The 12470-nt window shown below is 40.6% G+C and overlaps 1 protein-coding gene across 1 annotated transcript in view; it reads right to left on the minus strand.

Annotated features, from left to right (window-relative positions):
• Positions 1-875: 875 nt before the first annotated feature.
• Positions 876-12470, minus strand: part of LOC121321016 (gamma-aminobutyric acid receptor subunit gamma-3-like) — a 175980-nt gene continuing 164385 nt past the window's right edge. Inside the window, exons 8-9 of the mRNA XM_041259911.1 lie at positions 3752-3948; positions 876-1694 (exon numbers count right to left, since the gene is read on the minus strand). Of these exons, the coding sequence (XP_041115845.1) occupies positions 1416-1694; positions 3752-3948 (476 nt within the window). The 3' untranslated portion in view covers positions 876-1415. The remainder of the gene's footprint in view (positions 1695-3751; positions 3949-12470) is intronic.

Raw genomic sequence — 12470 nt, forward strand, 5'->3', positions numbered from 1 at the left:
CAAAATCCTTTTATATATTTTACTAACATAATTGTTTAGTCATGCAATTGATTTTCGTATTAAAGACAATTGCTTTTTGATGTTGAAACTTTTTGTAGCATAATATGAAAAGATTAATTTACTAATAAGCACTAGTTTTGTTTTTTATGCCCCTTGAAATATTTTGCTACAAATATAGGCAAAGAGTAGCTATTTGTAACACCACAAAATAGACTATAAAATGGCAAAATATGCCTAATTATAATTATTTGTTTTATGTATTTATTTGAGCTCAGATCTCAGAAGTTTTGTATTGGAAAGCAGAATATTGTTCCTCTGGTCCCAATCAATGAATATATGTTCTGAATCTGTGATATTTGTATATGGTAACTCTTCACATCAAGTGTCTCTAATTACTGTGTATTTACATTGTAGTTATTTAGCAAATACATGTGTACTTACATGTGTACTGACCCTGACCCTAACCCTAACACTAAACATAACTCTGACCCAGACCCTGACCCTAACCCTAACCCTAACCCTAACCCTAACCCTAACACTAAACCTAACCTTAACCCTAACACTAAACCTAACTCTAACCTTAACCCAGACCCTCTAACCCTAATCCTAACTGTAACCCTAACCCAAACCCTGACTCTTTTCTGATACAATTGTGTACTTACATATATTGCTAAGATCTACACCTTAAGTACAATGTAACTATGCATATTAACATTTTGTGTATGTACACACTTATTTACTATGTCACTAGCATGTGAATACACAGCAATTAGAGACATTTAGTTACCTTGTATTTTTCCATTATAACATCATGACATTCTTTGATTACATTGCAGGCAGCTTAACTGACTTAATCTGCAATTATCGTGGGAGTTCCTCAGAAAAAGTAATGAATAAGCATCAGCAACCAGTCAAAAACAACGGGTACCCCTTGTTTATGATATGTTGCACCCCAGCAACAGATCACAGTTGCTCCTTCCAAAGTAGGCACTGAATGTTGCTGAATGGCACTCATACAACTTAAATCCTTCTTTGACTACTACCTGAAAAGGATATGTTTATCTTTATTCAACCCAGTGAATCCATCTTCTAAACCCCTGGTAATACACTGCATGAATCAGGAAAGCACAGAGTATTTGAACAGAGCCTATCTATGTGTTTTCTTTTTTTGGTACCTGAACTAAAAGACGGGGTTACTTGTGAAAGCAGCTACCTGTGAAAACCCTGGCCAGGTAAGAGCTGCAGGCTCTCTCAAAGGAATTGCAATAATTTACAGCAGTTACAAAAAGATTACAAAGGACAGGGTCTACTATAAGGCTGGAAAAAACCCTGTGAGTTTTACCTTGAAGGGTTTTTCATACTATCCCCATGACCAGTGTGTACCACGGCAGTGTTCTTCAGTACAAGAGATACAGTTAAAGATAGAGGTAGCCCACCCAGTAGACGATATTGAACAGCAGGAATGACGTGGGGAAGAAGACTCTGGAGTACGCGTCTAATTCTAAGATGTCTATGTGGATTCGGCCTTTCCGCCAGCCGCCTGATTTACATTCCTCGTAGCAGCAGAAGAAACTCTGACAGTCTTTACCGTCCAGGCATTCGTACATGCAGGATTCCTCCAGCTCCTGCCAGTACATGGAATTGTTCAATGTGATGACTGTGGAAGGAGGTCCCAGGTCAAGCACCGAGTAGTTCTGTAAGTAAATGAGAATATACTATACATGGAGCAGATGGAGTTCAATTTCTGTGTAAAATACACAATCCAATGTGAGTGAGTGAGTTGTCAGTGGATCACTTGATGAGAGCAATCTACTACATATCTCCTTAGACTTCCCCAACACCCGTGCTATGGATATGTGAATGATCCAGTATATATGGCTATATGGTATTACTTGATGATTTCTAGTCCAAACGATAGTCAAATAACTTCAGCATGCACAAGATTAACACTGTGATGAACAGGACCCACTCTATACAGTGCAGCATGCACAATATTAACACTGTGATGAACAGGACTCACTCTATACAGTGCAGCATGCACATTATTAACACTGTGATGAACAGGACCAACTCTATGCAGTGCAGCATGCACAATATTAACACTGTGATGAACAGGACCCACTCTATACAGTGCAGCATGCACAATATTAACACTGTGATGAACAGGACCCACTCTATACAGTGCAGCATGCACAATATTAACACTGTGATGAACAGGACCCACTCTATACAGTGCAGCATGCACACTATTAACACTGTGATGAACAGGACCCACTCTATACAGTGCAGCATGCACAATATCAACACTGTGATGAACAGGACTCACTCTATACAGTGCAGCATGCACATTATTAACACTGTGATGAACAGGACCCACTCTATACAGTGCAGCATGCACAATATTAACACTGTGATGAACAGGACCCACTCTATACAGTGCAGCAAGCACACTATTAACACTGTGATGAACAGGACCCACTCTATACAGTGCAGCATGTACAATATTAACACTGTGATGAACAGGACCCACTCTATACAGTGCAGCATGCACATTATTAACACTGTGATGAACAGGACCCACTCTATGCAGTGCAGCATGCACAATATTAACACTGTGATGAACAGGACCAACTCTATGCAGTGCAGCATGCACACTATTAACACTGTGATGAACAGGACTCACTCTATACAGTGCAGCATGCACAATATCAACACTGTGATGAACAGGACCCACTCTATACAGTGCAGCATGCACAATATTAACACTGTGATGAACAGGACCCACTCTATACAATGCAGCATGCACAATATTAACACTGTGATGAACATGACCCACTCTATGCAGTGCACCATGCACAATATTAACACTGTGATGAACAGGACCCACTCTATACAGTGCAGCATGCACATTATTAACACTGTGATGAACAGGACCCACTCTATACAGTGCAGCATGCACAATATTAACACTGTGATGAACAGGACCCAGTCTATACAGTGCAGCATGCACAATATTAACACTGTGATGAACAGGACCCACTCTATACAGTGCAGCATGCACACTATTAACACTGTGATGAACAGGACCCACTCTATACAGTGCAGCATGCACATTATTAACACTGTGATGAACAGGACCCACTCTATACAGTGCAGCATGCACAATATTAACACTGTGATGAACAGGACTCACTCTATACAGTGCAGCATGCACACTATTAACACTGTGATGAGCAGGACTCACTCTATACAGTGCAGCATGCACAATATTAACACTGTGATGAACAGGACCCACTCTATACAGTGCAGCATGCACATTATTAACACTGTGATGAACAGAGCCCACTCTATACAGTGCAGCATGCACAATATTAACACTGTGATGAACAGGACTCACTCTATACAGTGCAGCATGCACAATATCAACACTGTGATGAACAGGACTCACTCTATACAGTGCAGCATGCACAATATCAACACCGTGATGAACAGGACCCACTCTATACAGTGCAGCATGCACAATATCAACACTGTGATGAACAGGACCCACTCTATACAGTGCAGCATGCACAATATTAGCCACTGCAATGTAAGAGGTGCCACTATAAAATTTTGTTTTATTAATTTTTTTGGTTATGTGTCTGGGTATTAAAAAACGGAACATTCTTACAAATGAAGATTGGCTATTCTTTTGAATTGATTTAAATTAAAATATTTTTTTGAGACGTGCACAATGTTTAAAAGGTCTTACTTGCTTTTTCTTCTTTGTACCTCTGGGCTTCCCTACACTGCTGTAGTAATTGAGAGCTGCGTATTCTATCAGCGCCGCAAACACAAACAAGAAGCACACTGTCACAAACAGATCCATCGCTGTGACGTAGGAGACTCGGGGCAGCGAGTTCCGTGCTACTGTACTCAGCGTGGTCATGGTCAACACTGTGGTTATGCCTGAAAAACAAACCAGGCACATTTCTTCAGCATATTCCTAAGGGGCCTTCATCTCAACATGCATTTACCTCACTGTCACAGTTTCCAGATAGTTTAACACATCCTTCTAAAGAGCTCTTCCCTTATTTGTTTGATTTTGTTATGTTTTGTGTGTGTGTGTGTGTGTGTGTGTGTGTGTGGACGTGCATGTGTGTGTGGGTGTGTGTGTATGTATAGTGCCTATAGGAAGTATTCACCCCCCCCCTTGGACGTTTTCACAGTTTGTTGTGTTACAACCTGAAATCTTGATGCATTTAAATGGGATTTTTTTCCCTTTGATTTACACAACATACTCAACACTTTCAATGTGTGAAAAAACGAATCAATTAAAAATACAAATCTGACAAGTCTTCATTAGATAAGTATTCACCCCCTTTGCTGTGGCACTCCTAAACAAGCTCAGGTGCAACTAGTTGCCTTCAGAATTAACACAGTAAGTTAAATGGAGTCCACCTGTGTGCAATAAAAGTGGTTCACATGATTTCAGATTAAACACACCTGTCTCTCTGTAAGGTCCCATAGTTGGGTAGTGCATTCAAAGCAAAGATACTACCATGAAGACAAAGCAGCTTTCAAAACAGGAAAAAGGAAAACAAAAAAAAAAACACAAAAATTTAAATGCATCAAGATTTCAGGTTGTAATACAACAAACTGTGAAAACGTCCAAGGGGGGTGAATACTTACTATAGGCACTGTGTGCGTGTGTGTGTGTATATATATCTCACTGGTAATAATTTGTATTCATTGTCAAGTGCTAGTGCATGTGCATTCGCTATGTAACTACCATGTAAATACACAGTTATTAGTGACACTTGATGTAAAGTGTTACCTTGAAGTGCTGGTTGTTTTATTTACTTATTAATGAGCTATACATGACATAGCGCAGTTTGTGAGAAGGTTTCTGCAGTTGTTGACAGTTCTTTGTTGTTTTTCTGGTAGTGATACTGTTTCAATCTCTCCACACACTGTGGATCTGCTCTCTGCACTGAGCAGCTCAGCAATCCTTGTCACTGGATCTCCCAAGCACAGGCCTGGCACAGCATTGCTTTGTTCTCAACCATCACTGCTATAGGCATTGACATGCTAGCTGCTATCCAGTCAATCCCACTCTTATCTCACTTCCCGAGTCCTATTGTTCAACAGGGGAACCTGTTGTGGCATGAATAGGGAATAACCTTGTATTCCAGGGATCATGATTTATGGGTTTAGATTAGATTAATTGCATTTCTTTCTCCTGCTACAGTTCATCTTCTGAGTTCAGAGATTGCATTTTAGTTAGACCTGATCCATGTATGTCCAAGTCTTAGAAATAATAGAGATACATTATTTTAGTTCCAGCTTAGTAGCACTATTTGACTTGATTAGGCATGCTGTGTATTTATATCTGGTAACACTTCACTACATAGCAGTTACTTAGTGAATACATGTGGACTTACACATAATTACAATGGTATTGTGCACCGTTACACTGCACCTAGTGTGTAAGTCGTTTTGCACGTTATTTGTAAGTACAGAAATGTATCAGAAAAAGGTTAGGGTTAGGGTTAGGGTTAGGGTTAGGGTTAGGGTTAGGGTTAGAGTTAGAGTTAGGGTTAGGGTTAGGGTTAGGGTTAAATTGTGCTAACAGGTGTACACTATGTAATGTCTATGTAAATATACAGTAATCAGAGACTCTTCATTCAAACTGTTACCATTTATTTTTCCTTCATCACTTTTAATGCACATTTAAGATATTCAGGTCTGGACTGAATACAAGTTTGTTCCAAAATCAAATTGCACCATTTTTTTAAATAAACCAATTCATCTACCCATTACAGTATGCGCTTAAAGTTAGCTTTTAGTAAGAACACAATGGGGGTACATTATAATTATTGCAGCAGGGAGCTTGTTCCCTATCATCTGTGTGGCAATTCTCTGTTGTGCTATTGTTAAACGGCTTCCTTTTACAGATACAGTGTTCAGGAACAAAAAGCTATGTGTGCTCATGTTTGTAGTGCCTGAATCCCTGAGCACAGCATTTAGAGTTGTGTGGACATGTCATTTTGATACATTGCTGGACTGTGGCAGTTCTTAGTATAATGTGTATGATGTTAGAGACATGCTGTATGGCTATCAAACCCTTGTCTCCTCTTCTCAAGACCAACTCAGTTCATAACTTGTTGCAGGATGTGTTGCAGTAAGAATACCTCTGTTAAGAAAGGAGAACAAGACTAAAAGGCTAAAATATGCACAAGAACACAGAAATTGGACAATGAAACAATGGTCAAAGGTGCCTTGGACTGTTGATGGATGAACAAAGATACCTGGGTGATACAGTACCTGGACCTGCACACACCCCATAAGCACAAGCGGTTCAATGCTAACTACAGGTCAGGACTGCCTGTGTGATACAGTACCTGGACCCTGGGTGATAAAGTACCTGGATCTATACACACCCCATAAGCACAGGGCGTTCAATGCTAACTACAGGACTGCCTGTGTGATACAGTACCTGGATCTGTACACACCCCATATTGACTTTAACATGCACAAGGCAGGCTAAGTGGAGTGCTACTAAGCACTGTTTGAATGATCTAAGCAATGGTGGATTAGGGAACCGTTATTGAGATCTACCACTAAAAACCCAATGAATCCCATTATTGTAAAACTGTTTGAAAATTATACTTAAAGCAAACAAACAAAACAAACAAACACACAAACCCAAACATGAAGAATTAGAATAACAGATTGTGACAGGCTAGTCGTGAGGTGGCGTGCTGGAAGAATCAGAGATACAGGCACTGCAAGGATTTGGTGCAATGGCACTTGGGCCGTTTTATTTTCAAATAAAATAAAATAAAAGGTTTAAATAAAAACCACACTTGCTCACAGAGCAAAACAAAAGATGTAAACAAAAACAAAAATCACGAACACCAAAACACACAGGTCAGGCTGGGCAGATTGCTTTCACTGATCCTGCGTTTTTACTTTTTAAACTCACTCTGCTCTCTCTCTCTCACTCTCATTCTCTTCTCTGAACAACCCACCCAGAGGGCAGCAAGCTGCAGACTTTTATTTACTATGGCTGAGGGGTTAACTATCAATTATCTCATCACCCTTCGGCCACAATCTGCACGCGTTTCCTAATTACATACTGGCAGAGGACAAGCTGCCAACCTCGCCTCTGCCAGAACACGTTCAAATAAAAACAACAAATATATGACTTCGCCGTCATATATACACATACTAAATTATACTACAAATCATTGTATTTTTTAAAATCAAAACAAACACAGGGTTTCACAGTCATTAAATAAACACACACAAAATAACTAATACAACTTTTTTTTTTATGGCAGGGCTTTGTCCTGCCCCAGTTTGATGTGAGGGCTCCCAGCCATCACACAGATATATGTTTGTCAGCTGCAGAGTGAGGACACGTGTAGTTAAGTAAGGAAAAGGAGATGGAGCAGGAAGTACACACAGAGCAAGAAGTAAACACGGAGCAGGAAGTAAACACGTTAAGCAAAGGACATTTACTGCATGTATGTGTGTAACAACAGCAATGCAATTCTAAATTCAACTGAGTGAGAAGATGGATGGGAATTAACATGGAAAGATAAATAAATAACTGATGGAATTACCTCAACCAAAAATGTTCCACACAATTGTGCACATAGAACTGGAGAGCATGTAATTAAAAACAACACAAACACTAAAGAGCTGTAAATTCAAATAATAAAGCAGTGGTATTCACATGAGCTTTAAACATCAGTGATGTATATGTGAAGATGAAGCCTATGCAGTACGAGGTGGTAAGAACTAGCTGAATTATGAATGGCAGGTACAATCAACAATTGAACCCAGTGGAGGAGCAAGCTATGGACAGACTGAGAAAGATGAATCGTCTCTTTCTTTAGCAATACCGGTACCTGGTTAACTCGTTGCTATAAGAAGTTATTAGAAGTCTTTCTTTACTCAGGGCTTTTCAAAGGCTGTCCTGTTTCCATGGTGCTCACAGAGATGAGGTGATGAGGCAAGTGTCAAATCAGTCTGGCTTAGCTATGCCTGTATAAACACAGGGCACCCAGCCAACTGGCATCTGATTGGTTCTGTGGAGGGTGCAGTCTGACTTCAACAGCTAGATATATGTTCCCCACAGTGTAATGTAAAGCAGTGTAAAATCATTTGTGAAATACCATGAAACTCATTTGGTCCCAGTGAATGACGGGAGGGGAAAAGCAGGTAAAAAGGGGCCAGCATACTAGGCTATACTGTACATAACACACGCTCAAACTAGACTACCAAATTCAATGCATGCAACCTGAAATGAATGAAAAGGCATTCATGAAAGATTAGCTCAGCTTTGGTCTGTTTGTTGTGCGCCTTATTTATGTTCCTCACATTAACTACTGCAATAAATGTTTAATTCATGGCAGAAAGCTTCTAGGAAATAGTCCGTATAGCGAAAACAACATGTCATTCATTTCATGCATGTCAAGCATTTACTTCAATTCTGGTGAAAGATGTTTCAATAGATGTTTCAAGAGAAAATGACTGCTTTCGGAGTCAGTGCATGTAGTAGAATAGCTGATTCAAGTGCTTTGAGATGCTTTACCTAAATGCCAAGGGGGGGCGCGATATCATAATTGGGTTATCATTAGTAGTCAAACATGGGTGATTGAATTCTGATAATGCAGATGCATTGAACAATAAATTGGTGCCCAAATACCTGTAGCTTTAGGTAACACTTTCCATGAAGTGTTTCTAATGACTGTGTATTTACATAGTACTTACTTAGTCAATGCATGTGTACTTGCACATAATTACAATGTTATTATGCGTAGCTACAATGTACTTAACATGGAAATATTTGTGGGCAATATAGAATTGTATAATAAAAGGTTAGGGTTAGGGTGGCATGTCTTGTGGTCTGAAAGCGTATCTACAATGTATTTATAATTTGATATTTCTGGACTGTGTTGATTTTATACACAGTGGCACTGGCACTGCATCCTGAAAGGCACAACCCCATAGCCCTGCAGAGCTCTGTTTATAATGAACGGGGTTATCATTGTATAAAATGGCACTATTGCTGCACCTGCAGCTGTTTCATTTTCTGAAGTTGTTCTCTAATTAAATGTTGACATTTCGTTAGCTGGGTTCTGGTTAAAAAACAAGCACTGTTTAACCCAATAGCACCACCAGCAATGCCATACAATGGTGGCATGATGCAATGGCAGTGTGGCAGTGTGGTGGCGTTTGCAACAGGACTATTAACCAACACAACGGCACTGCAGGGCTAAGACTCGCAATAGACATCTCTGCACAGTGGTCCCACTAGACAAGTCATACACACAGGGTTACAGTAACACTGTTAAAATAGATGTTTGATGCTAGATTTTGATTTACCAACCCCCTTTTGCATGATAAAACCACTTTCCACCAGAATTCTAGCTCAGAAGTGATCACAGGTTCTTACTTTACATGCAATTTCTCACAATGGTAACACTTAACACAAGTGTCTCTAATTCTAATGTAATCACATTTCCTACTGATTTCGAATGAAATTCCTATTGAATTCAAAAGTCACAAGCATGAGTTCATGACATACTTTTCATGACTTCTTAACATTTCCCTTAATACACATGAAATAATCACAAACAGACACTTAATTTAAAGTGTTACCATTATAATAATATGCCATTTTTCATGACACTATGCAAACTAGGAAAAGGTCTGGCTTCTGAAGAATAAGGGTCCAATAAAAGTCCTCTAAAAAGGGGGTTTGGGATTTTAGCCTGAGAATGTGTAATGAGCAAGCAGGAGTAGTTCCTGAGTACAGTCTTTGTCTGTGTGATCTATGAGGAGTCAATACGTAGTCTGAGTACAGTCTCTGTCTGTGTGATCTATGAGGAGTCAATACGTCGTGTGAGTACAGTCTCTGTCTGTGTGATCTATGAGGAGTCAATACGTAGTCTGAGTACAGTCTCTGTCTGTGTGATCTATGAGGAGTCAATACGTCGTGTGAGTACAGTCTCTGTCTGTGTGATCTATGAGGAGTCAATACGTCGTGTGAGTACAGTCTCTGTCTGTGTGATCTATGAGGAGTCAATACGTCATCTGAGTACAGTCTCTGTCTGTGTGATCTATGAGGAGTCAATACGTAGTCTGAGTACAGTCTCTGTCTGTGTGATCTATGAGGAGTCAATACGTAGTGTGAGTACAGTCTCTGTCTGTGTGATCTATGAGGAGTCAATACGTCGTGTGAGTACAGTCTCTGTCTGTGTGATCTATGAGGAGTCAATACGTAGTCTGAGTACAGTCTCTGTCTGTGTGATCTATGAGGAGTCAATACGTCGTGTGAGTACAGTCTCTGTCTGTGTGATCTATGAGGAGTCAATACGTCGTGTGAGTACAGTCTCTGTCTGTGTGATCTATGAGGAGTCAATACGTCATGTGAGTACAGTCTCTGTCTGTGTGATCTATGAGGAGTCAATACGTCATGTGAGTACAGTCTCTGTCTGTGTGATCTATGAGGAGTCAATACGTCGTGTGAGTACAGTCTCTGTCTGTGTGATCTATGAGGAGTCAATACGTCGTGTGAGTACAGTCTCTGTCTGTGTGATCTATGAGGAGTCAATACGTCGTGTGAGTACAGTCTCTGTCTGTGTGATCTATGAGGAGTCAATACGTCATGTGAGTACAGTCTCTGTCTGTGTGATCTATGAGGAGTCAATACGTAGTCTGAGTACAGTCTCTGTCTGTGTGATCTATGAGGAGTCAATACGTAGTCTGAGTACAGTCTCTGTCTGTGTGATCTATGAGGAGTCAATACGTCGTGTGAGTACAGTCTCTGTCTGTGTGATCTATGAGGAGTCAATACGTCGTGTGAGTACAGTCTCTGTCTGTGTGATCTATGAGGAGTCAATACGTCGTGTGAGTACAGTCTCTGTCTGTGTGATCTATGAGGAGTCAATACGTCGTGTGAGTACAGTCTCTGTCTGTGTGATCTATGAGGAGTCAATACGTCGTCTGAGTACAGTCTCTGTCTGTGTGATCTATGAGGAGTCAATACGTAGTCTGAGTACAGTCTCTGTCTGTGTGATCTATGAGGAGTCAATACGTCGTGTGAGTACAGTCTCTGTCTGTGTGATCTATGAGGAGTCAATACGTCGTGTGAGTACAGTCTCTGTCTGTGTGATCTATGAGGAGTCAATACGTAGTGTGAGTACAGTCTCTGTCTGTGTGATCTATGAGGAGTCAATACGTAGTCTGAGTACAGTCTCTGTCTGTGTGATCTATGAGGAGTCAATACGTAGTCTGAGTACAGTCTCTGTCTGTGTGATCTATGAGGAGTCAATACGTCGTGTGAGTACAGTCTCTGTCTGTGTGATCTATGAGGAGTCAATACGTAGTGTGAGTACAGTCTCTGTCTGTGTGATCTATGAGGAGTCAATACGTAGTGTGAGTACAGTCTCTGTCTGTGTGATCTATGAGGAGTCAATACGTAGTCTGAGTACAGTCTCTGTCTGTGTGATCTATGAGGAGTCAATACGTAGTCTGAGTACAGTCTCTGTCTGTGTGATCTATGAGGAGTCAATACGTCGTCTGAGTACAGTCTCTGTCTGTGTGATCTATGAGGAGTCAATACGTAGTCTGAGTACAGTCTCTGTCTGTGTGATCTATGAGGAGTCAATACGTAGTGTGAGTACAGTCTCTGTCTGTGTGATCTATGAGGAGTCAATACGTCGTGTGAGTACAGTCTCTGTCTGTGTGATCTATGAGGAGTCAATACGTCGTGTGAGTACAGTCTCTGTCTGTGTGATCTATGAGGAGTCAATACGTAGTCTGAGTACAGTCTCTGTCTGTGTGATCTATGAGGAGTCAAAATGTAGTCTGAGTACAGTCTCTGTCTGTGTGATCTATGAGGAGTCAATACGTCGTGTGAGTACAGTCTCTGTCTGTGTGATCTATGAGGAGTCAATACGTAGTCTGAGTACAGTCTCTGTCTGTGTGATCTATGAGGAGTCAATACGTCGTGTGAGTACAGTCTCTGTCTGTGTGATCTATGAGGAGTCAATACGTAGTCTGAGTACAGTCTCTGTCTGTGTGATCTATGAGGAGTCAATACGTCGTGTGAGTACAGTCTCTGTCTGTGTGATCTATGAGGAGTCAATACGTCGTGTGAGTACAGTCTCTGTCTGTGTGATCTATGAGGAGTCAATACGTAGTCTGAGTACAGTCTCTGTCTGTGTGATCTATGAGGAGTCAATACGTAGTCTGAGTACAGTCTCTGTCTGTGTGATCTATGAGGAGTCAATACGTAGTCTGAGTACAGTCTCTGTCTGTGTGATCTATGAGGAGTCAAAATGTAGTCTGAGTACAGTCTCTGTCTGTGTGATCTATGAGGAGTCAATACGTCGTGTGAGTACAGTCTCTGTCTGTGTGATCTATGAGGAGTCAATACGTAGTCTGAGTACAGTCTCTGTCTGTGTGATCTA

Source organism: Polyodon spathula, chromosome 9 (assembly GCF_017654505.1).
Source record: "Polyodon spathula isolate WHYD16114869_AA chromosome 9, ASM1765450v1, whole genome shotgun sequence".
NCBI classification, from domain to species: domain Eukaryota; kingdom Metazoa; phylum Chordata; class Actinopteri; order Acipenseriformes; family Polyodontidae; genus Polyodon; species Polyodon spathula.